The sequence below is a fragment of the Cordyceps militaris genome, assembly GCF_000225605.1.
Source record: "Cordyceps militaris CM01 unplaced genomic scaffold CCM_S00002, whole genome shotgun sequence".
Classification (NCBI taxonomy): Eukaryota; Fungi; Ascomycota; class Sordariomycetes; order Hypocreales; family Cordycipitaceae; genus Cordyceps; species Cordyceps militaris.
The window spans coordinates 3,495,608-3,519,813 of NW_006271970.1; the positions used below are offsets into that span (position 1 = coordinate 3,495,608).

Here is a 24,206-nt window from a genome sequence, read left to right on the forward strand (position 1 = left end):
CAGGAGGCAAAAGTACACCCATGGGTATTGGCCTCTCCCTCCACTCCTACGCTGCACCCCGCCGTTCAGACCTCGTCGGACATCGGTAGACGGAAAACTAGTTGTCGTCACATTTGTTCATAGAAGCGGGCCGATTCTCTTTTCATATCAGTAGTGGTAAAAGTCGTTCAACTATAAATCGCCAGCTCTCTCCCCTTTGTCGACATTCATGATAGCGTCATTCTCAACGATACCTTACAGTCGCGGCAATGTATACTTCTCTTCTGCCTCTTCTCGCCGCTTTGGCGGCCGCCTCTCCGGCAAACCTTCAGATGAGCCTGAAGCATTCGCTTCATATGGTCCCTCAGGGCTGGGAAGTCCACTCTGATGCTCCCGCCGATCAAAAGCTCAACCTGCACATCGGTCTCAAGGAGCAGAACCTGGACCAGCTCCAGAAGCGCCTTTTGGAAATGAGCACACCTGACCACGCCGACTACGGCAAGCACATGTCCAAGGACGAGATTAATGCTTTGGCGGCTCCTACCAAGGAGACGCTCACATCCGTTTCTTCGTGGCTGTCTTCCCACGGCATCGACGCTGGCGAGGTCTCCAACGGCCTGATGCCCATCACTGTCACCATCGCTCAGGCGGAGAAGCTGCTGGGCACAAAGTACCAGGTCTACCACCACGCTGCCGACGACAAGTACACCATCCGTACGACCCAGTACAGTCTCCCCCAGACTGTCCACTCTGATGTCACCATGATCCAGCCTACCACCATGTTCAGCGACATGGGCATGATCAACCGGCAGCTCACCGCTTCCAAGACTGCTATCAGCAAAGTCTCCGCGTCTACCAAGTCTAGAAGAGCTGGTTGCGGCAGCAGCGTCACCCCGTCCTGCCTCCAAAGCTTGTACAACATCAACTACACGCCCAGCAGCAGCGCATCGCTTCTCGGTGTCTGCGGCTACCTCGGTGAGGTGGCCAGTCAGGATGACCTGAGTAGCTTTCTCCAGGAGTACAGCATCAAAAACGCCGGTACCCTTTCGGTAGAGCTTGTCAACAATGGTACCAACGATGGTGCTGGCACCACCGAAGCTGGTCTTGATATTGAGTAAGTAAATATTCACCTGTCGTCATGAATGGTTGTTCTCTAACAGCTCGTCAAAGGTACACTGTTGGCTTGAGTGCGGGCATCAACAATGTGTTCTACTCTACTGGTGGCAGCCCCCCGTGGACGCCGGACTCTGGCAGCGACCCCAACAAGAATACTAACGAACCCTACCTTGACTGGCTCAACTATATGCTCGACAAGACGGACCTTCCTCAGACCATCACTTCTTCCTACGGTGATGATGAGCAGACTGTCCCCAAGGACTATGCTGACAAAGTCTGCAACCTGTTCATGAAGTTGGGTGCCCGTGGTGTCAGCTTCATGGCCAGCTCTGGTGACGGCGGTGTTTCTGGCGGCCAGCCGACCAATTGCCTGGCCAACGATGGATCTGGCAAAACGAAGTTCCTTCCCACTTGTAAGCTTATACCCAAATACCGGGAGAAAGTCAATGTTTATTAACCTGCATTTCAATAGTCCCTGCCAGTTGCCCTTGGGTCACCGCTGTTGGCGGAACTACGGGTACTCCTGAGAAAGCCGCTGGTCTCTCCTCGGGGGGGTTTTCCGAGTACTACGACGTTCCTGACTATCAGTCTTCTTCAACGTCGACGTATCTCTCCGGCCTTGGCGACAAGTACGCCGGTTTATACAACCCCAAGGGACGTGGTATTCCTGATGTTGCTGCCCAGGCGATCAACTTCCGAACTGTCATCGCCGGCAACGACCAGAAAGTCAGCGGCACTAGTGCAGCTTCTCCCACTTTCGCGGCTGTTATTGCTCTGCTCAATGACTACCGCGTGTCGCAGGGCAAGTCTCCTCTGGGCTTCCTGAACCCATGGCTATACAGCAATGCCACGTCCGGCCTCAACGACATCACGTCTGGTTCCAACCCTGGCTGCAAAACCGACGGTTTCTCTGCTGCTACTGGCTGGGACCCTGTCACTGGTCTGGGTACACCTGACCTGGGCAAGCTCCAGAAGATTGCGTAAGCTATTGGACTAATTGCTGTGAATCGGCTTTCTGTATCTGCATACGCATTATAGGGCTGCGTGCCATGCGTCGCATATTGCAGGGAGATCACTATACTATACTTGAACATCTTTATACATGACCTTTTCATTGACATGCATCTGCACTTGTGAGAGATTGACCATGTATACAAATACAACCTGGCCTTGACTATATATATTATAGAGGGTTTGTATGTGAGTGGGTTTGAGGATGAGCATGTCCGATCTACAGGGCCCAGCACGCTGTCAGGCCGCTGCAACATGTGCTAGAAAATGATTCCTATACCTGCTGTACCTCGTATCCGTACCTTCTTTGCTACTGGGCCCACGTGGTGAGTGTTGAAAAGGGTACATGCGTGTGCACATAAATACAGCGTAACAGCATGTACCTCGAATACAGCGTTCGTTCCCCCGCCATTTCAACAATTCTCAACCATGCATCAACAACTTTCAACGCAATTGCGCTGACAATCGTGACAGCGTCTTGTCAGTTTCATCAGCGCTCCGTCTTCCCATCCGGCGACAGGATTGACCTCGGCCAGATGGGTCTGCTACAATCGCTCGGGCTGCGCCGCGCCTCGCAGTGGCAGCGCCTTACCGTGCTCGACCACCTGTTGCTCTCGCCGCTGACCTTTGTCACCATCCATCTCTACCACCTCCTCGTCTGGCTGCGCGGCCGACCCGTCCGTCCACCGCGCGGCAAGGCGCCTGTTCGCGTCGTGTGCATCTCAGACACGCACGACCTCACCGTCGCGGTGCCCGACGGCGACATCCTCGTCCACGCCGGCGACCTCACCAACGAGGGCACCGCCGCCGACATCCAGACGCAACTCGACTGGCTCGCCAGCTTCCCACACCCCGTCAAGGTTGTGGTCGCGGGCAACCACGACAGCTACTTTGATCCCCGGTCGCGCCGGGACGAGGACGTGCGCAGTATGGCCAAGGTCCGGCTGGGAGACATTTTGTTCCTTCAGGGCGATATGACGGTCCAAGAGGTCAATGGGCGGAAGATTAGCATCTTTGGAGCTGGTGATGTGCCTGAATGTGGGCCGAAAGAATTTGCGTATGTTTATTTTCGTCGGGATACGGGTCTTATTCCAGGTACTGACCGAAGCAGCTTCCAATACTCTCCCATCGCACAACCATGGCATAGCAGGATACCGCCCCAGACCGATATCCTCGTCACTCACACACCACCTGTATGTTTCATGGTTGAACCCGACTTGGACGACTATCATCTAACATTTACACCAGAAACACCACCTCGACCTTGACCTCGGATGCCCGCATCTGCTCCGTGAGGTATGGCGTGTAAAGCCACGCTTACACATCTTCGGCCACTGCCACTGGGCCTACGGACAAGAGCCCATCTACTTTGACGAGATGCAGGCAGCGTACGAGACACTTCTCTCGCGCCCTCGCCGTGGCCCGCTCATGGATCTCATCCCCAACCGATCTTGGATCTACATGTGGCGGGTCTTGTACTACGGCGTGCATGGCGTGGTCTGGAAGTGGCTGATGGGCGGCCCCCGAGGCAACCAGGGCAGCATCATGGTCAACGCCGCCCAAATGTACGGCGATACCGGCCGCATCAAGTCGCGCGCCGTTGTGGTGGATATTTAACGCAAACACATGTACATATTGACTGTTGAACCCCCCAACACTAGCTACTCTACTAGAAGCCAGCTGCAATCAGAAACTGGCCCGAATAATACAAGATCCAGACAGCATGCTGCATCCACGGCCGGTGGCCCGACTCCCGCGCCACCACAAACTCCTCGGTCGCCAGGATCGAGTCGGACAGCGCAAAGAGCACGCCGCCCAGCACAATCATCTCGTTGCGCACCGTCAGCACCGCCAGCACCATGGTCAGGATCGTCGCCGTGTAGACAAGGATCGGCGCCCGCAGCGCCCCCACCACCCGCGGCATCAGCACGGCCGCCATGCCCGGCGCGAGCAGCATCATGCCGCCCGCCACGGCCTGCCGCCACGTCTCGGCCGCCAGCTGGCTGCGCCCGGCACCGACGCCCGCAAACAGCGCCACGTAGAAGAGGTGCGCGACGAGGAAGCTGCCGAGGCCGCACAAAAAGTTGGCCTCGCCCGGCCACGCCAAGAAGGCATCGCCCAGCGATCCGAGCGCCAGCGCCGGCACGAGCAGCGACCCGCGCCCGGCGCGCAGCCCGCCGAAGCACGCCAGCAGCGCCGTCGACAGCGTCTTGTACACCATCCGCGCACGGCTCGGCGCGGCCCGCACGTGCGCGAGGTACAGCACGGATGAGGCGACGGAGGCGGCAATCACGGCCGTCTCCGTCGCGTCGTTGCCCTGCAAGCGTTTCCAGTCCATTGAGGGAGAGGGGGAGTGCTGGTGGAGGAGCCGTCGCTAAGGTTGGTGTCAGCTTTGGAAGGACACCGAGATGCGCAATGGTTGTGGGCGTGGGCAGCGGTAGGCACCTACAAGATATAGTCCAATCGGACGGCGGGTTTGTGAAACAAAGAGGTGTTATATTGGTCGAGGAACTTGATTGACTTGGGATGACAGGTATATATTTAGAAACGGGCGCGCCGGGCTATTTAGCTCTCCGCACTTTCGGGGCTGAAGCTCAAAAGTGGCGCCTCGGTATAGATGGAAGTGGAGGTTAATAAAGGCAACTGCCACATGTCACGCCAAGTTGTAGACAAGTCCAGGTAGTTTGAATAATTTTGTGAATTGTTTGTAATTTCTATCTAGGATGGCGTCCTTCTCTCGACCATCTAAAAAAAAAAAAGAATAGCCCGCAAACGCAGAAGCTGACAAACTCCGTATCCTCTCGTAGAACTGTGTACTTGAATTAAAAAAGAAATAGGTATATATCCCGACAAAAAAGAAAAGAAAATCGCCAATGTTGTGGTATGATAGTTGTGTCTCTTTGGACTTCCTTCACTGGGGGCTATGTCAATCTGTTTGTTCCCCTCCAGTCATGACATTCAATGTATGCATCGCTTCGCGTCAACTTCACAGAAGAAGAACCATGGCCAGCATGGTGGTGAGGAGAAGCGAAGTCACCTTGAATCCCGAGGCACCGGCAACGACCGGGACAGTTGAGGGAGGCGCAGGAGGAAGCTTGCCGCTTGGGGCGGGAGAGGCACTGCCGCCAGACACAGGAGGCTTGCTGCTGCTGGGCGGGGGAGCCACATTGGCGCTAGGAGCAGGAATGACCTCCTCGCTCGGCGCAGGCTTCACATATTTGCTAGGCGCCGGGAGCACGTTGGCGCTGGGCGCAGGCTGCGCGTTGTTGCCGGGTGACGGGGGTGCGTTGCCGCCGAACGCGGGCGGAGCCTTGTCGGCGGGCGCGGAAGGGACCTTGCCGCCAGGCGCGGGAGGCAGCTTGTTGTCATTAGAAGGAGGCAGGCTGCCGCTCGGGGTGGCAGTCGGCGTGGCGACGTCGACAGAGCAAGGGACGGTAATGGTCACTGTATTCTCGCCCTTGCGACCACAAGCGGAGCAAGAAATAACCTTGGTCTCCATGGGCACAGTCATGACCGGAGGAGGGGTCTCGGTGCAGCCGCAGTGCGCCTTGACAATGGTCGTGACGAACGTCTCGGTGACGACCTCGGAGGGCTTGGAGGGGTAGACAGTCAGGTAGTGGATCGTTGTCACGACAGTAGTGGTAGTGCTCGTGGCGGTGATGGTGGACGGGTTGGTGGTGCCCACGACGGAAGACTGCTTGGCCTGGAAGTTGGGGGCGCTGGGGGCGTTGGAGGTGTGAATGCCCATGCCAGGGGGTTGCTTCGGGGGGTCTTCCTTGGCCACCGCGGCGTAGACGGTCAGCAGGAAATCAGCAGCCGCGCGGCGGTCAATTGTGCTCGGGCGGACGCTCTTCATCATCCTCAGGGAGCGGGCGCCGAGTAGGCGGCGGCCAGTCAGTGTCGAGTTGCTGAACGGTGCGGGGGCAGAGCCGCTCGCCACAGGGGCCGAGCCGCTCGTTGCGGCAGCCGAGCTGCTGCTGCTACTAGACGCAGTCGCGTTATCGGCTTTGGGAATAGGGTAGACGGGGATGGTGACGACGGGAGTGTCGGCGGACGTGGTCTCGGAGTTGCTGGGACTCGTAGAGTTGAACGTGGCCACGACGTCGAGTGTGGTGGTCGCAGAGGCAGAAGATGAGCCTTGCGTGGTACTGGTAGAGATGGACGAGTCAGAAGCAGAGATGCCGGAACTACCAGGGAGGGCCCCAGAGCCAGTCGAGTTGAACGTGGCAACGAGGTTGATAGTCCAAGGAGCGGTCAAAGTGCCCGTGACAAGCGGGATGCCGGTGCCGCTTGGGAGGGCCTGCCCAGAAGTGGTAGCGTTGAACTTGCTGCCGCCGACAGGGTTACCAGGGTAGGTGCTGTCAGTTCGCAGCGGCACAGGGCCTCCAGAAACGAAGCTGGAAGAGTTGGGCAGAGTAACATTGGCCGTGGCGCCGATGCCGTCGTCTGTGGAATTCCCACGGCCCTTGATGCGGCCACCGCAAAACTGGCGGGCGTTGCCCGGGCAGGCCGCGTCGCAGGCGTCGGCGCTGACGCGGGTATCCGCGTCGAGCTCCTCGGCGCAGTAGCAGGACGTGTCAAAAACGCCAGCGTACTTTTTGCCGTTGCAGAGCTCCGTGCACCTGTCGAGGTCCATGTCGGCGCGGTCGGCCACCTTGGTGAAGGACTTGAAGTCGCTGCTGGAGCCGAAGCAGCCGAGGTAGGAAAAGTCGTTGAGGTTGGCCGGGTTGGCGCGCGGGTTGCTGCCGGGCGCCGGCAGGGAGGCGGTCGGGATGGGGCCGGCACGTTCGGCAGTGGTCAAGGCGGTGATGCTCCCTAACGAGGTCGTCGTAGTCGAAGAGTTGAAGGGAGAGGATGCAGTCGAGGGCGAGGACAGGGAAGACGACGATGATGGGAAGGAAGACGATGAAGACGGGTTGGTGGGGTTGGGCATGGAGGAGTTGCTGGCCACGGAGAAGCGCGTAAATGTGCCGTTCTGGCTGCTGGTGCTGCCGGGGGTGGTGTTCAAGGACACGACCGGGCTGTTGCTGGTCGTCTGGCTCTGGCTGGACGTGGTGGTCAAGGACACGATCGGGCTGGTGCTGGTCGTCTGGCTCTGGCTGGACGTGGTGTGGGTGGACGAGATGCTGCTAGACGTGGTGGTGTTGGCGACACCCTGGACATAGGCATCAATGTAGTTGACATCCCAGTAGGCATTGGCAAACGCGGCCGGGTTCTTAGCCACCCACTCGGAGCAGGTGGGCGCGAGGGCGGTGCACCCGTCGCTCGCCCAGACGGCGTTGCCGTAGTCGCCGCAAAAGTTGATGTTGAGGACAATGCTCATGTCGCGGAAGTGCGACTGGACGTCGCAGCTCTGGCCGCCATACACGGCCTGCGGCTTGCCCCATCCGGCGGGATCGGGCCGCTTGGCAGCAATGTCGGCCGGCGCGGCGGCGCGGTCAAAGTGCCAGACCTTGATGAAGTCGTCGTCCCACTGCATGGCGTAGACGCCGCCGCCGACGGCGTTGAAGGTGTCGCCGTACGACGACGTGTCGGCCGCGGGGGGCACGTAGCCGCAGCCAATGTTTTGCGTGCCGACGTCGCAGTTTGTGTCCTGGGCGACGCCCGAGGCCATGGCCAGGACGTCGGCGCCGAGCTGGCAGCCGGACGTGGTGTGTGCCGAGATGATGTTGCGGTGCGCCGTGTTGGCGCCCTCGATGATGTCAATCTCGCCAGAGGCGGGCCAGTTGGGTCCGTAGGCCCAGACTATAAGCGTTGCGTCAGTTCGTATTGTCTGTTGGTTCGGCAACTTTGGCACTTACAAGCTGGCCATACGCCGCACTGCGACGGGGGCATGTGGGAAAAGTCGCCGATGAAGAGGCCCTGGTTGAAGGCCGTCTTGCTCTCGATGCGGATGCTCGGACGGCCGGCGGTGACATCGTATGTGTTGGTGTGGTCGACGCCGATGCGGACGACGCCCGTCTGCGGATCAACGGCGAAGAGGCCCTGGCTGGCTGCGTTGGCTTGGCTCTGGTAGCGGACGTAGCCGTTGGAGTAGTCGCGCGTGTCCACCCAGTTGAAGCCATTGATGAGGGCCTCTCCCGTGTACGAGGTGGCGAGCGAGTACGCCATCGTGAGCGGTTTGCGTAGAGGAGACAAGCGCGGAGCCGCGGGAGATGGTCGGGATCTGTCCCTGGACAGTCGAGACGGACAGCGAGAGTCTTTCTTGGATCAACAGGCAAGTCCCCAGTGTGTCAACGGATAATGGTTCGAGTATGGTGTGAGAGAGCAAGTCTGAAGAGGAGACATTTTCAATTGTCGGGACAACGGCGAGGCTATATACGACAGCATAAGGACCATCGAGTCACTGAATGAGAGGCAACGGGGCAGGGGTTGGTGCCCAGCATCTTACTGGAATGAGGTAATGGCCAGCTGGGGCTGGGCGGCCCTTGGAGAAATTGCCATTTCCGACGACGTTCTAGGATTCGAGGGAGAAGATAAGGCCTCGTAATCGAGAACAAGAAAGATGGCGAAGACTACGCCACTCTAGAAGGTCGGGAGGGCCACGAGGCATTCCAGTGTGAGGCGATTCGAAACGTTGCCTGGCTGGACGAGGCTCCAGGCGGCGAACAATGAACTGTCCCCTGCCAAGAACAATGGCCACGCAACCTATTCGCTTGTCCCTTGGACAGCGGAGACACACACACACACATGTCTCATCCGGAAGGGGGAATATTGAGTTCCTAGCTCCCCGCCGGCCCTCCCTTCAGCTAGGGATGACGTGATGGGGCCTCTTATCAGGGACATTCCGTCCAAATGCGTCGACCGTGAAGATTTTGCATGAGACATTTCGTGCTGGCTGGCGGCGCCCGGCACAGCAGCCGGCGCGCCGTCTCTCTCTCTCTCGTCGTGCCGGCCAACGGGCGACGGCGCAGCCATGCCCGCGACTGGCCGGGGAGCCAACACCAGCATTCCAGACAGTGACGCTTGATTCCTGCGCGCCACCACCTAATTGGCTCACGAGACCGTTTTGCATTCCTTCGCAACGTCGACTTTCTTTTGTATTATACATGCTAGGGTATAGAGCTCAAAACGCCGCGAGAAAATGCAACCGCCGCATGTAGTGTACATTGTGCCTCCTCCCCTCCGTTATTGCCGAACTCGGGCAACGGAGTCCAATTTTATCATTTTGTAGAAAAAAAAGAAATCCCGCGCGGGTGCGAATGCATCCGGAATGAGCTATTAATATAAAGCTTCTCGTTGCCCTTTGCTTTGGTTCGTCCCGTCCCACGTGGTTGCTTGTTGGTCCCCCTTCCGGAGGCACTCAAGATCAATAGTCCGCTTTTATTGCAGCATTATTAAATCATGATCCGCCGCAGACCCTCTGTGCCGCCGAGGACTCGTCTGCCCGTCACGGCGCAGCGACCCTGTCCACTTTCCCACTGGCCGTCTTTGCCCTCCATAAAGGCCTCCTGCTTGGGATGCATGCCCTCGATCCATCTATGAATACAAGTGTAGCAGTAGACCACACCAGTCTGGCAGGCTGTGGGCGTGACAATGTCCTCGAGGCAGATGGGGCAGCACGACGAGTCTTGGGGGAATGACACAACATGGATGGGCAGCCGTGAAGGTTTGGCGAGGGGCGCGTCTTTGGCAGCAATGTCCGTCTCGGGCGGGTCGGTGGCCTCATCATCGGCCCCAACGACGCGTTTTTCATCCAACGTCGCCGGATTCGGCTTCTTAAGATGCTTGGCCAAGAGACCCGAAACGATGGGAGGAGGCAGCTCAATGTTCTCGGTCGCCTTGCGCGAGAGCTGCTTGGCAAAGTCGGATTGGTACCACCACTCGAGGAATTTGAGCGCAAAGATGCTCATTGGCAGAGCAATGGACAGACTCGAGAGCACCGTGGACCCCAGGTTACGGGGCGAGAAGAAGGATTGGCCTGGTCGTCCATCGACCTTGGGCTTGGCCGCCGACAAGGCGTCAATCGCCTGGTAGTCGGCGCCCGTCATGCGGCGAATGCGTGTGCCGATGAGCCACAGGAGCGGGTTGTGGTATTTTGTGCGGTCGAAGAGGTAGCCGAGATTGAAAACCAGCATAGCAAAGTAGTAGGCCGCGTTGACGGAAGGGTACACGTTGGTCAGGAACCATCGGTAGTAATGCACGAAGCGGTCGCGCAGGGTCGGGTTGTCGGGCATGCGCGTGTAGGCAGCGCCGAGGAGAGCGCGGGGGGCATTGACTTCGTAGCCCTCGTCAAGCTTGCGCTTTAGGTAGGGGACGCCGACGAGAACGGCCAGGTTCATCCAGACGTCCTTGGTGGTGAGCTTGAGGGTGTCCCGGACGAGGTGCGGCGCAGCCATGCTGGCGCGAGGCACCTCGGCGCGGAGGGCCTTTTCGCGCTTGAGGCCGTAAAAGTGCTCGGTAAAGGAGCCGCCACGGGTGCGGAGGTAGTGGCGCTCGACGAGCAGCATGAGCAGCGCGTAGAGCTCGTCAAACGAGTTGAGCGCGCGCAGCAGGTACCGCGGGTGCCGGTGGGTGGCCACGGTCAGCAGGTACCGCAGCGTGGGCGGTAGCAGGCCGCTGAGCTGCTGTTCGGACAGTACCTCGAAGAGCGACGGCTTTTGGTCGTCCAAAGTGCCCCGGAGGGCCGTGACGAACTCCATGGCGGCGGGGAGCGTGCTGTGAGGGCGGGGATGTCGGGGCCGGGCCGATGCTCAGCCAGCGAGGTGAGGGGAGAGTAAGTCGCAAGGAAGCTTTCGAGAGCGGCAATTGGTTGTCGGATCGTATCAAGGCATGGCGGTCGAGCAAGCTTCGGGATGGTGGTGAGGATGGGGTTGATGGAAAAGAGGCTGATGAATGCTACACGCACAGTGTGGGTGGTCTCTGAAGGGGACCTCGGCAGTCCTTGGAGGCCGAAGCGAAGCCAGCTACCCTGGAGGTCTTGCTGTGTGCAGCCGGCTACCCTAGAGGGTTTGATGTGCAGCCGGGGTTGTTGCACGACACTGGGGTGGCGCGAAATGAGAATGTAATGCGATATATGTACTTGAAGCTTATCTCGCGTGTTTCCGACCTAGTCATTTGGCAGATGATTGGCAATCGTTGTTGCTGAGGATGATGCCCATGAAGTCCGTTGATGTATGGTCCTGGTATACTAACCTATGTATGTACTCCGTACCCTAGGTACCTAGGTACCTGGTAGGCAGGGAAGCCCCAGCAGACCAGGAATACTTCTCCCCGCAAAATTACAGCGCTGCCTAGCTTCGGTAAAGACCCCACAGAACAACGGTCGAATCTCCGTTTCCCGAGGTCATTATACCGGCGTAGATCCACAACACTCAACTTCGCCATGTATTCATCGAATCCGACACTCCATCCAAGTCAATCTAGGCTATGCCGTAGCATTCACAAGACGAGCAACTAGACAGTATACTCATCAGCATTGGCCTCAGCTCTTCAACGACAGACCAACTATCTGCCTCGGTTGTCGCCAGAGTGCGCTCGGCTATATAGAACCGCCAACCCCAAGCCTTCGACCAACACCCTTTCGCACAGCTCAACAACTACAGCCGCCAAGATGGAGGTAAACGGTACGCCAGAGGAGCGCATCCAGATGTTTCTCGAATTCACCTCGAAAAACAACACAGTAAGCGGGACATGCCTCTCCATCTTATGCAACCCCTCGACTGACGCGAATCCCAGAACTGGCAGAGCCGCATCTCGCCGCACGTCGAGCTCGTGTCGGTCCGCCCCGACGGGCCGCACCCGGGCGTCACCTTCTCCTTCACCGTAGACGAGTGCCACAACAACGCGAGCGGCAACATGCACGGCGGCGCCATCGCCACCCTCTTTGACTGGGCCACGAGCATGCCCCTCGCCCTCGTCTGCAAGCCCGGCTTCTGGAGCTTCATGGGTGTCAGCCGCAACCTCGACGTCTCCTACCTGCGGCCCGCCCCCGTCGGCACCGAGTGCCTCGTCGAGTGCGACATTGTCTCCGTCGGCCGCAACATGGCCATGCTCCGCGGCACCCTCCGCCGCAAGTCGGACGGCGTCATCCTCGCCACCTGCAGCCACGACAAGGTCAACACCGACCCGCCAGTCTCCAAATTATAAAGAGAGACTCGACCATGTTACATATGAGGGAGACTAGTACTGCTTTATACGGCGTTGAATAGATGTATACATTTTTTTCCTCTTCTCATAACAATAGAAATGAACGTTGCGCTCAGGACATTGATTTTAACAACAAGTATATACAAGGAATAAAAAAGACATTGAAAAACAGGTTAGTATACATATCTTTTGGCTCAACTGCTTTCCAACTGTCACGTCTCGTCATGAGGTACATCGACTACGTCCATATTCGCGTCCAGCAACAGCGCCGGCAATTCTCCCCGCAACATCTCAAAGTCAATCTCCAGCTCCTCCTCTTCCTCCTCCTCGTCCGCCGAGTAGTCCATCTCGCTCTCGGGGTCCGAATCCTCCACCGACACTAGCGCGCTGTATGCCAGAAAACCCGTCGGCAGGATATCGGCAATCTTGCCATACGGCGCCTCCGAATCGCTCGCCTTCCAAATGGCCGTAGGCCCTACCGGGCCGTGCGCGTCGTAATCGCTGTCGAACCAAAAGCCCATAACGCCGCGCGCGGAACGGACACCGCCGATTTGGATGCCCTCGCTCTTCCACCGTTCTTGCCCGTTGTAGAGAGACGATGACGTCCAACGCACTTCGCCTTCCACCGTCAGCCGGACGGTCCCTGAGGCTGTTTGTCAGTCATTAAAGTGTTGCAGCAGATTGCGGCGTATAGATGCTCACCTTTTAGTTCAGACGACGCGTTGGCGTCTAAGCCGTCGTCCAGCAGCCTGGAGTCGCCTGTAAAGTGTACCACGGGCAATTCCTGTCCATCGTCAGGTCCGGGCGGTTCTATACGCGTCACGTGCAGCTTCAGGATAATAAGTCGCGTGGCCTCGCCGACGCTGATACCGGGCCGGGGTAGATTGTCTGGAAACGGGTCTCCCATTGGAAAGTTGTACGTGAAGAAGTCGTTGTAGTCGAGGAAGCAAACCACTCTGTACCACGTGCCTGTGATTCCGTACGGATCGCTGAGCTCGAGCGACGACAGCTCGCGCGGCGGCGAGAGCGGCGGCGTCTGCATAAAACTGGCAGGCCACGACCCCGAAAACGGCGTGTTCCAGACGTCGCTAAACAGTTTGGACACGAAGCGCTTCGACTGTATGTTGTAGCCCAAGACGACCATGACGGCCTCGACCTTTTGCCAGTCGACGTGGCCGGAGCCGTCGTCGCGAAAGGGGCCCCAGCCGGTGCGCGCCGTGTGGCCGCGCATATCGTAGACGGACGAGCACGCAAATGGGTAGGTGCGCGTGGAGCGCAGCCGGCCGACATTTTGGATCGGCGAGCCGTAGAGGCAGTGCAGGTGCGCGCTGCGCTGGTGCGCGTCGTCGGCGGGCCCGCGCGGGGTAGGGAAGGTGAGCGGCCGTTCGCAGCGCACGCGCTCGAACAAAAAGGAGCGCTCGAGAAAGGCGGCGCACGTCGAGTCGCGGTCGGAGAAGAGCTGGCGGAGCAGGTCCGCGTTGCGCGAGGCGCTGTGCGTATTGGAGTTGTCGTTGGTATACCCGCGCGACGAGGCGCGGTCGAGGAGGTCCGTCACCGTCTTGTGGACGAATTCCAACTCGTGATCCTGCAAGCGCCCGTGGGTTAGGGGGAATACTAACCAGCAAGACACTCAATTTGGGGAGAGGAACGCCTCACAACGTACCTTGGCCGATGCCACTGGGCGATCACATATAAGCTGTAGCCGTACAAAGTCATGCAAGGCCTGCTCCCAGTCTATATTGCCATGTCTCGGTTTGTCCTGTTGACAATGAGCGCCATGTTTTCTGATTGGCAGCCTGACGATGCCAAACTCACCAAATGGTTGAGGTACACATCCTGGAACAGCTTCCAGTTGCCCTTGATATAGTCGTTGAACGCTCGGCAGACGCGGGGTACCCCGGCGCCCAGATCCCTGGGGTCCAGGAAGGCGAAGATGTGGTGCAGAAGCTCCGCGGGCAGCGCCGTGAGCTGCGCCATCGCATATGATGTTGGGATCCTCTTGCTCGATGATTCGGATCTCGTACTTGCTAGAAGAGGAGGACAACAAGAAGCGTGAACGCGGTTGGAGGCAGCTTTTTGATGGGGCGGGCCGGTGTCATGACGATGACAGTTGGGCAGCTTCGGACTTAGAGGCGCCCCACCCATGCCGGAGCAAACGAATTGACGGAATCGACTTGGAATAAAGGGGAATGACGTATACTGTGACACTGGAGGGGCTATCTCACTGGCAGTAAGAAACGAAATGACCATCTTTTATCTTGTATACACAGCTCTCCACCGCGCTGCAGTCATTGTTCGTTGTTCGCTGTTCCGTTTGTCAACTAGGTACCCAAGACCGCCACCGGCGCGGCCTCGGCAGTCATCAAGTCATCCTGCCAGATCCGGCTCCGCCCCCGCGTCGGCATCCCATGTACGCCGCCGCGTCAGATTCGCTGCACCATGCCGTCGACAAATGACTGCTTAGACTGCTTATCTGCATATAGCTTGCAATCAGGAAAACCCCCCCTTCCTGCGATGCCTACGAGATAGTACATACTGCCGAAAATTTTCAACTTTGCTTCAGAGACGAACATCTGTCACGCTCAAGTTACTTCGTAGCTTTGGAGCCGAGCCCCATCCCATCATACTGAACACTGCCTCGCCGCAATATTGACATTGGGCTGCCAACCGTGTTGCGCATGTTCGCAGGCAGACCTCCTCCAGCACTCCCATTACCATCCGCACCGTAGAGATGGTCCGGGTGGTGAGCGGCCAGCACACCCGGCGGCAAGCCCAGAGCTGGAATACTCGACTCTGCCACGGCTTCTAGCGTGGGAACTGACAGCACCGTAGATGCCGTCATCGGGGTGCCGGGGACGCGCTGCCCACGCTCCAGAATATCACGATAAAATGACTCCAGCGCCTCTGCGTCTTTGCAGAATGCTTCCAGCATATCCTTGATGGCCTCGGGCTCCATGAGCTGCTGCAGAGGGTGCAGGTAGTGGTGGTAGTGATGAAGCGGCTGCTGCGCATGGCTGCTGCTGTCGCGAGGCGGATGAGGCGGTCTTGGTTGCGTGGTTCCCAGCGAAGGACCATCACTCGCCCCCAAGGCCGGAGAAAGATGGCCAAACGTGGGACGCGCAACCGGCGAGGAGACGGGCGTTTGATCAGCCATGGCCATGGCCATTGACGATGCGAAGCCGCCCAAAGATAGGAGACGCGCACTCCTTTCCGCTGTTGACGTTGGTGCGAGTTCCACGTTTGACTGCACCCGGAGCTCTTTTTCTCTGGCCAACGATACTCGTTTACTATACAGTCTGTTGGCCAGCACAATGAAGTGACCTTTGTCGGTAATTTGAGCCAGCAGCAACCCGGTCCGGTGAATATACTGGCTGTACTTGAAGTCTGGTTTGCCCCATGAATAGCGGATATCCACATTGCTCGGGAAGCTCGATGCTGCTTCCATATCCAGCACAAAGTCAAAGTGCTTGAGAATCGCAGTCTGGTAAAAGTGCTTGCTATGCACTCTTGTCGGACCGTGAGCATTCGGGTCAAAGTACGTCTCCGGCATCTGGTCTGGCGGTGCAACAACAAGTTCAATTTCGTGTGGTTTGCGGAAGGGGTTAGCTTCCGTTATACGGCACGCTTCCTTGATCGGTACTTCCACAAGACGCAGGCCGTACTGGCTTGCTTCACGCTCCCACCCCTCTACGCAATCCGAGACGAGTTTTGCAGTCGTATTCATCCAATCGAGGCGGATGTGGAAACAGTTGTCTGGATTGTGCAGGCGGTCATAATGCAGATCAATCCGTTCGGGGCGATATGATCTTTTCCGGTGATCCACATCGTACTTCAACACTTTGCTGAGCTGCACAATCGGTTGATTGAGGGTCGAAGCTTTATTAGCGCCAAGCATCTGGGTGCCGCCTGGCGATGGTACCCCAGAGGAGGACTCCTCGGTACCAGAAGCGGAGCGTTGAGCAGAGACTCGAGGTGAGCCACGGCTGTTGTTATCTGCTAGTGATGACACAGCATCTTTCTTTCTGCTGCCGAACCAGCCGGGCTGAGGCTTGGCATATTCTGCTGCGATTTGGTAGTAGTAGTTTCCATCCCGGAACTGGTGTCTCTTTTCGACGTGGACAAAGAGACCGCGGGGCTTTTCATTCTTCCCATCGTTCCCCTTCTCCCCTTCCTCCTCCTTGAGCTTCTCCATCTCCTTTGGCGTTGATACCATCAACGCATTGCCCAAATCCTCTGCTTCTTCGCGACTTTCAATATCCTCGAAATTCTTCAATAGCCACGTTGTCATGTCCGACCCAATAAATGCGCTGTTATGTGTACGGAGATGCCAGCGCCTATTTCGCAAAGGAACACCACCATTTTCGATTGGTTGCTGCAGGGCGTCGGCGAGAGCTGTCAGGTTCAGATTTGCTCGTCGGAAAAGTTCTTTTCGAACTAGGAGGTTTCCCTTGCTTGAAGAGTATTCGACGCTCTCAAGTGTCGGTAGGTTGCCAAGCTCCACGGCGACAACCAATGAAGGGTCGTCGGTTTTGTAAATAATATTCAAAGGGCTCCGGTCCAAGATACGGCTCCGAGCTTGACCCTGAAATTTCCGCTCTGACGCCGAGACGTACCGATGCTTCTTCCACAACTGGGCTAGTCTTTGAATGCCTTCAATCCGGACCTCTTCGGGGTTATCTTCGAGATGGCTCTTAGTTGAAGCGGAGTATCTCATACTCAGAGGTATAAGAACGTATCTGGTTCGCCAGAACCGCAAACTCTCCATGAGTTCTTCGTGGTGACCGGCCAAGTATGAGTCTATCGTGTTCCAATTCCTTTCCGGTTTGGGATTGAGTATGTCAATTGACCTTGTTTCGTATGTAGAGTCCAACAATGTTTGAACGGCGGGCTTGTACGTTGTTGAAAATTCAGAGGATGCTGTCCGAGCAGGCTTCCGTAGAAAAATGTTGACCTCAATCTCGCTGCTATTGACACAGGAAAGTTGATGGATAGTGTTGCCCACTGACATGAAGACGCTATTTCCGTCCTCAAAGGTTTGATCTCGCGAGAAGATGTCCGCAATCTTGATCATTTTCTGTCCAAACGCTTTGGCGACGGCAGAGCCCACGACGACTTGAAAGCCCTGTGAGAAGCGAAGACCAATGAGTTCCTTCATGAAGGCCTTTCGTGACATGGGCTCGTCGTCGTCGTCGGTATTTTGATCCACAATATAAGGGTGTCGCTGGTACTCGGCATCAAATTGTGCCTTTGAAGGAAAATATTCCGTGGTTAAAGGTACTGAGGCAGGGCAACAGAGCGTTTTCCACTTTTGTGTTCTCATCTCGGAGGGCTTTGGAAACACGTGCTGCCATCGGCTATATAGGATCGCATCGTCAATGCGGTATTTCTCAGGATAGGAAGGGTTCAACAAAGTGAGCCACGGAGTAATTGCCGCTGTTGGGGACAGCGTAACCGGCAGTTCGGGTTGTAGATGCAGCCCAGGAGCGACACCGGCTCTCAGCTTGTTGTTATACATCTTCTGGACATCCTCAGCCCGGATAAAATTTGAATATCGTAATTCCGGATCCTCGCGCAGTCTATCACGCGACCTGGATGGTACCAGGGCAGGTACTGGCGTCTTCAATGTGTTGTTGGTTGGGCAATCTTGCAAAGGCTCTTTATGAGCAATCGGAATGCTTGGAGTTGATGGGGCCGGCTCCGACGCAATCTCACTTAAATCCGATTTTATCGACTTGGCCTTCTTGGCAGTGAGTGTTGACGACTGGCTTCGTATGCTGTGTGGTGTCGACGGCCTCATGTCTGAAAGAGACCGTGAATTAGCAGCCGGCCGTGGATCGGAGGAAAATGCTGGAGATGCGTTGACGGTCTCGACTTTCAATTCTGCTATAGCTGCCTTTGGCGCAGCAATGCCAAAGCCGCGCTGCCCGAGACTAATGTGCCGCATTAATTTGGGCTGCCTAGCAGTAAACGATGATGTCGAAGGCGCCTTGTTGGGGCTGGTTTTGGGTGGCTCAGGGGACTTTTGAACGGACGCCGTTGGTGGACGCCCTGGTTCAGCCATGGAAAACTTGCGTGCGATTGCATGTTGCGGAGGATGAGGCGTCATTCGATCTGGGACAGAAGTTCCCAGCACTATCGAGTCGTCAACCTGATATTTCCTTTGTACCTGATCGATGTCATTGGCGGGCTTGTGATGCTGTGGACGACGTTTAGGGGCGTACGATAGCTTGGCTCGAGAATCATCAAATGCCTGCAGTTTCTTCCAGAGTGTTAAGTCTCCAGTACGAGCTATTTTCTCTGGAATAAACTTTTGAAAGCCATATACAGTGTCTCCGAGGGCTTCCTGGGCCCGGCGAGAGGGCACGTATATGCTTTCTGACGCATTGTCTTGCGGCTTCTTGGAAGATAGCGATGTGTTTGTGGGAAAGCTGGAGTCCGAACTCAACGCTGCTGTCTCAATCTCGTTGGTGTCAAGCGCGCTTCTCATCTGAAGCCCATACATGCGGCATCGCATTTCGAATTCTTCCTCATTCTTGTCTTTTGCTGTCGATACAGACAGGGCGATGCCTTCATACGCCAAAGACTCGTCAGAGCCCGTCCAGAACGAAACATGCAGCCACTGAGGTAGAGCGCAACTCCACTCTTCCGAGTTGCGTAAAGACGAAAGTGAATCAGTGTGCTTCATAACGTTCTGAGGTATTTTACTAGGAGAAAATGACTCGGTGTGAGACTGGTAGCTACCGATGACGGGGGTTGGATTGCCTCCCGTGCTGTTGTGACTATGGAATGACCTGGAAAGGGCATTTTGATGCTTAACAGTCTCATCCGAAAAGTGAGGATTCCTGTATTTGAAGAGCGGGACGGAGTGAAGAGGCATTCCTGGTAAGCATATCAGATCGATGCCTATGCCGTTCCCCACGAGTGCCTCCGTTGTGCGTCGTAAAGTTTCGTAATCAACCTCAAAAATACCCGGGCTTGGCGTGATGACAGCGATTGAGATGCCGGTTCTATTGAGATCTCGATCGATGTAATCATGGGCATACTGGGACGAGGCAAGATGGATTGCTTCCAAAACGTTGCCATGGATGGCCAGAGAAGGGTCAGCTTTGATGCGTGTCAAGGCTGTTAATGCTTCTTCATGCTCTGCGTCGGTAGTCTTGCTTCCTCGACTCAGGGGCACACTTTGATGATGAAGGCTTATGTCTCTGCGGAAGAAGTTGAACTCTCTCTTCAGCTGGTACAGAATCTTGGTCCATTCACCGCTAGACATGTCGCTAACAACCACGCGGTAAAAGTCTTTGTATGGTCGCTTGTTGCCGAAGGGCTGCACTCCCGTGAAATATTCATCCAAAAGGCCATCACTGGCCAGGTCAGACGCAAGTCCGGTATCGTATTCCACGCGCGCGAATAGCACAATGCTGACCAGATGCTTCACCTTGAGTGAAGCCCAGCGCTTAAATAAAGCAGGCAGGAAGCCGTTGACGACGCGGTTGAACATGATTTCCCCAGAGGTCTCAGTATCGAAGTCCCACATCTCCCTTGCCATTTGAATAAACAGAACATATCTGGCGGATTCGCTTCGGAAGATGGGCCGCGTATTGCGGACGAACAGACCGGAGTGCACGCTCTCACCTTCAACAAAAACAGCGGTAACTTGAGCTTTGATGGTACCCATAAAGAGCACCGATTGCCCTTTGTAAACTGTACGCTCCGTAAGTTCATCAACAGACAAGCGCCACATGTCTGAGCGTGACAGATATTCGTCTCTGAAGCAAAGTTCAACATGCGATGCCTCCATGGCGCGGTGGTCCTCATCGACAGGAGTGAGAAGGACCTGAGTTCCTCGTTTCATCGCAAAAGCATCCGAAATATGACGGACGATGCAAACCTCTGCGTCCTGGTTGCGTGCCTTCATTTCTCTGGGCATGTCCTTGACAACAAAAATGTAACGGTGGCCAAGCGCAGTCCGGTCCTTAGCCAGAGCCGCAGCCGCTTTGGCCGCCTCGTTTCCATCGTGAACCTGACGATTCAAGCTGCCGTGCCCCCCCAAGACCTTTGTGGATTCGGATTTGATGGCAGAAATGGCCATCAGCATTCCCGGCCGCACCTCTGGCCCCACCACGTCAAGATTGAGAAGGACCTCATCGCGCATGTACCCTTCCGCGACCACCACTGTGCAAATGCGCTCAATTCGGCGCGACCTGTCCTCCCGCACAGTGGATCGGGTTGAAGTGCTGCTGATGGAGCTTGGCGATGCCGTGGCTCTGCGATCGATGCCGTAGTTGACGGGTTCGCGCAGGTGAGACCACGGCGGCCCTTTCCGCGAGCCTGAGGGGGTGGCGCCGACATTGCGGGACATGGGGACCGACTAATGACTGGTCGAGAGATTGGGATCATATGGAGGCGATGACTGGAGCATGACTCCTACAATTAGGCGCTTTGCATACAGTGACAGCCGTCGATTGGAGTGGCTGGGAGTGCGAATGTTGATGAGCCGGATTGGCTGGTGCGGCAGAATCCAGAGCTGTGGTGGGCAATCGCCACACCGCCTTCTATTCTTGGTCGCCCCAGAAATCAACCCGCCATCGCGTGAAATGCAACGCGCCGATGTGAATCAGTCTACCTTGCTTCCTGAACACCTGTTTCCAAGCTTCGTTTCGTGTCGAAGTGCGCGTGGCCCACGGACAAGGGAGATTCCAGAACGATAATGAGTCTCAACGTATTCCCTGCGAGCTGTTTCATCCAAGGAGCACCACGATTTTGTGCATCTGCTCGTCACAACAGAGCTCGAAAGGCAAAAGGTTGGCGATGTCACCTTGAACTTGGGATTGACCGTCCCAATCCCGAGAGCACAAAAGCATCTCGAAGTAACACCGCAGAATTTGATATTTCCGTGACAAACCATGCTACCTTTCGGTTTCACAATGTCGGCGACGGCGCAAACAGGCACCCTGATGATAAGCTTGCCAGTCGTGATGCGAGGCGGTATCATCTGGATATTGGGGTCTCAAATCAGCCGCAGTACTTGAGCCATAATACATCGGATACCGAAAGTGAATGAGTCCATCGCCTGATATGACAGAACTTAACTTATTGCAACTACCGACTCTGCGAAAAGATTGCCGGGCCAGTCACTGCCAGCGCTAGCAACCCTCTTGCGTTCCATTGATCAGAGTTTGCTCCTCACTAGGGACTATCACCTGCCATCTATGAATGGAACTGTGCCAGCTTGACGTCTCACTCGAGAAGGGGACGGTATTTCTTACCTTCTGTTCCACGAAACGGTTGTTAAGTGGACGACCGCGTAGAGCCCGTCCCATGTCCTTATATTCTTGGCCTTCCCGGAACTTTCTCTCTGAAGCATGCATTGAAGCTTTCCCAGTCTGCCGTAAACGTGAACCTCTTTCTGAGACCGTGGTGCATCTTCTGAAGGAAACATTTCGGACCTCGATATACCCTTGGCCTCGTTCCAAAAGTTCAATCGCCCGCTGTCATGGGCCGGTTCAAGTTCGATCGTCGTAATCGCTTGATTGCTACTATTGCAATTTCTTTCATGTTTTTCGTCGCTGAGATTACAGGTCAGTAATGAGAGCATCGCACAGGTGACCTGACAACTGACGCCTATAGCTGGCTTTTACACGCATTCTCTTGCCCTCGTTGCGGATGCTTTTCATTACGTTGGTGGCCCATGTGTATCAGTTCCTTGCCATTTCTTACCTGCAAATAGTTCAGTGACCTCGTGGGGTTCGTTGTTGCCTTGACGGCACTCCAGGTAGGCCAAGACTCGGTCTGCGCTCGGTGTTTATGCTCACATGGGCGCAGGTTTCCGAACGCTCGAAGCCAGTACCATCAGGCTATACATTTGGATGGCAGCGAGCTACTATCTTGGGTGCCTTTTTCAATGGAGTTTTTCTTCTGGCACTCGGCATCAGTATTCTGGTTCAAGCCATTGAACGCTTCATCAACATCTCGAGTCGGTACTCCCGAGTCGACCTTACTGCTCAATGCTGATCATTCCAAAGCAATTGAAAACCCCAAGCTGGTCCTCATTATTGGGTGTATCGGGTTTGGTCTGAATGTGCTAGTCATGTCATTTTTGCACGGTGAGTGAAAGCGTTAACCCGTTTCTGGATCTGTTTTAATGTCAACCTAGAGCACGACCACGACCACGGACACGACCACGGAAATGCGCATAGCCACGACCACGGCCACGGCCACAGTCATAGTCATGATGGTAAAGAACGCCATGCTCAACTTTCCGAAGAAGTCATTGAGTCCCACGCGTCTGCTAGCGACAGTGACAGAGAGAGTTTGGAACTCAGCGCAAGTCTTGTAATACCAGCAATCAAAGCATCGTGCTAACTCCTTAGAGTAGTTAATCACTAATCATAGTGAACACAAGCACAGAGTGACCGCCGTGGCGCACAGCCACAAAGACCTAGGCATGATGGGTGCATTCCTTCACGTTATGGGTGATGCCATTAACAACGTTGGTGTGATTATTTCAGCGCTGGTAATCTGGCGAATGGAGGGAGAGAAGAAGTACTACATCGACCCAGCAATCGGAGTGTTCATTGCCATCATGATCTTCTTCACTGCGATGCCATTGACCAAGAGAGCCGGGCGTATTCTGATGCAAACCACACCTGAAGGGATCGACATCAAGGACGTGAAGGAGGATATCGAAATGGTACGATTTGCACCACGAGAACGAAAAAGAGCATTAATAACACGACGCGTACTCAGATCCCCGGCGTTGATTCCGTCCACGAGCTGCACATCTGGAAGTTGAACCAAACGAAGTCAGTTGCATCGGCACACATCGTGGTGGACAATGGCTTTAGTGGAAAATGGGCACCAATTGCGAGAACAATTTTGGAGTGCTTCCACGCCTACGGCGTTCATTCGGTTACACTGCAGCCAGAGACTGCACCACCTTCCACACAACCTGTGCACAGCACTGCAGTTGATCTAGAGAGGCCTCCAATCAAACCAAAGGAAACGCGAGTTTGTCAGCTGCTGTGCAGCAGTTTCTGCAGCGCGAAGCGATGCTGCCGATGAGCATGATCTGAAGGCTGATGGCTGGCGCGGCACTTCCTGGAAAGTTTATCTGCACGATCATATGAGGATATTTGAAGAATATGGCACATGGGCTTATTAAACGATAGCTGTCTGCGCAGACATGGGTAGTCAAGTGTTTGATCGCGAGTCTTGTGTAAGTTGCCAAGGGGCTGAGTCTTGGAAGCGTACGACTTGAACACAAGATACACAAATCAATATATTGGATACAGCGAAGCAGAGTGACTTGTGTTGAACAAGTTTGAACGACGGCCGATGCGCATGCATGAAATCGGCGTCATGAGACCATTCACGTTACCCAGAACCGGACCAAGTTAAACAACGCCGCCCCAAGCCCCAAAGGATCCAGCGTGGGTCAAGGATGATCAGGGTCTTTGCGGGGCCGTCATATTTCGAAGCAGCTGGACATTGACCAGTCGACAGTTTCGAATTTTCGGAAGATTGAAATCACAACTAGTATCCAGATCAAGACGACGGCCCCTCCACGAACAAAGGGGCTTGGAGCATTCTGATGAACAACAGCGGTCTGACTATTAGTCCGTACAAAGGCCCAACAAACCCAGATCCTGAGGCCGAGCAAGCGGATGCCAGCCGTCGGTGGCGCTCGGGCTCTCGGCGCTGTCGAAGTGGAAAGGCGGTAAGTGACTAATTTATTAAACCATTATAACTAGCCATTGTGACTGGGCAGGCAAGTCGAATCGGTTGAAGTACCAGGTAATACTCGCTAGGCGTTATTAACTGCAGGGGAAGGATCATGGCGTCATTATAAGGGACAAAACCTCTTTGCTATTACTGATAGTATTACTTTGTGTTTTGAAGATTCTCCATTCCCTGGTAAGCCTCCCATCTGTCCTGCCCTTCTTTGTTCTTATGTTCCAGACATCCTCCAGCTTTAGACTGGGTAACTAACTAAAACAGAGGAGAATATTACC

The 24,206-nt window shown here is 55.6% G+C and overlaps 9 protein-coding genes across 9 annotated transcripts; 4 read left to right on the forward strand and 5 right to left on the reverse strand.

Moving 5' to 3' along the window:
* Positions 1-248: 248 nt before the first annotated feature.
* On the forward strand, positions 249-2,079 carry CCM_03029 (tripeptidyl peptidase SED3; the record flags this gene model as incomplete). Its single annotated transcript, XM_006668181.1, has 3 exons — positions 249-1,093; positions 1,150-1,508; positions 1,568-2,079. 3 exons carry the CDS (start codon positions 249-251, stop codon positions 2,077-2,079), a joined length of 1,716 nt encoding a protein of 571 aa, XP_006668244.1.
* Positions 2,080-2,483: 404 nt separating this feature from the next.
* Positions 2,484-3,723, forward strand: CCM_03030 (phosphoric ester hydrolase, putative; the record flags this gene model as incomplete). Its single annotated transcript, XM_006668182.1, has 3 exons — positions 2,484-3,163; positions 3,218-3,299; positions 3,355-3,723. The coding sequence occupies 3 exons, from the start codon at positions 2,484-2,486 to the stop codon at positions 3,721-3,723; spliced, it is 1,131 nt and encodes a 376-aa protein (XP_006668245.1).
* Positions 3,724-3,775: 52 nt separating this feature from the next.
* Positions 3,776-4,444, reverse strand: CCM_03031 (YhhN family protein; the record flags this gene model as incomplete). Its single annotated transcript, XM_006668183.1, has 1 exon — positions 3,776-4,444. The coding sequence occupies one exon, from the start codon at positions 4,442-4,444 to the stop codon at positions 3,776-3,778; it is 669 nt and encodes a 222-aa protein (XP_006668246.1).
* Positions 4,445-5,092: 648 nt separating this feature from the next.
* CCM_03032 (GPI anchored endo-1,3(4)-beta-glucanase) lies at positions 5,093-8,217 on the reverse strand (the record flags this gene model as incomplete). Its single annotated transcript, XM_006668184.1, has 2 exons — positions 5,093-7,851; positions 7,908-8,217. 2 exons carry the CDS (start codon positions 8,215-8,217, stop codon positions 5,093-5,095), a joined length of 3,069 nt encoding a protein of 1,022 aa, XP_006668247.1.
* Positions 8,218-9,443: 1,226 nt separating this feature from the next.
* CCM_03033 (peroxisome biosynthesis protein (PAS10/Peroxin-12), putative) lies at positions 9,444-11,433 on the reverse strand (the record flags this gene model as incomplete). Its single annotated transcript, XM_006668185.1, has 4 exons — positions 9,444-10,764; positions 10,800-11,048; positions 11,129-11,241; positions 11,332-11,433. The coding sequence occupies 4 exons, from the start codon at positions 11,431-11,433 to the stop codon at positions 9,444-9,446; spliced, it is 1,785 nt and encodes a 594-aa protein (XP_006668248.1).
* A 226-nt stretch (positions 11,434-11,659) lies between these two features.
* CCM_03034 (thioesterase family protein, putative) lies at positions 11,660-12,195 on the forward strand (the record flags this gene model as incomplete). Its single annotated transcript, XM_006668186.1, has 2 exons — positions 11,660-11,728; positions 11,785-12,195. 2 exons carry the CDS (start codon positions 11,660-11,662, stop codon positions 12,193-12,195), a joined length of 480 nt encoding a protein of 159 aa, XP_006668249.1.
* Positions 12,196-12,407: 212 nt separating this feature from the next.
* On the reverse strand, positions 12,408-14,172 carry CCM_03035 (uncharacterized protein; the record flags this gene model as incomplete). Its single annotated transcript, XM_006668187.1, has 5 exons — positions 12,408-12,838; positions 12,898-12,954; positions 13,012-13,780; positions 13,859-13,891; positions 14,011-14,172. The coding sequence occupies 5 exons, from the start codon at positions 14,170-14,172 to the stop codon at positions 12,408-12,410; spliced, it is 1,452 nt and encodes a 483-aa protein (XP_006668250.1).
* A 610-nt stretch (positions 14,173-14,782) lies between these two features.
* CCM_03036 (Dishevelled, Egl-10, and Pleckstrin domain protein) lies at positions 14,783-20,554 on the reverse strand (the record flags this gene model as incomplete). The annotated part of the gene is made up of 1 exon (XM_006668188.1): positions 14,783-20,554. The coding sequence occupies one exon, from the start codon at positions 20,552-20,554 to the stop codon at positions 14,783-14,785; it is 5,772 nt and encodes a 1,923-aa protein (XP_006668251.1).
* Positions 20,555-21,688: 1,134 nt separating this feature from the next.
* CCM_03037 (metal ion resistance protein/transporter (Zrc1), putative) lies at positions 21,689-23,356 on the forward strand (the record flags this gene model as incomplete). Its single annotated transcript, XM_006668189.1, has 9 exons — positions 21,689-21,773; positions 21,823-21,872; positions 21,923-21,967; positions 22,018-22,168; positions 22,218-22,298; positions 22,349-22,527; positions 22,598-22,885; positions 22,942-23,103; positions 23,171-23,356. The coding sequence occupies 9 exons, from the start codon at positions 21,689-21,691 to the stop codon at positions 23,354-23,356; spliced, it is 1,227 nt and encodes a 408-aa protein (XP_006668252.1).
* Positions 23,357-24,206: the final 850 nt, after the last annotated feature.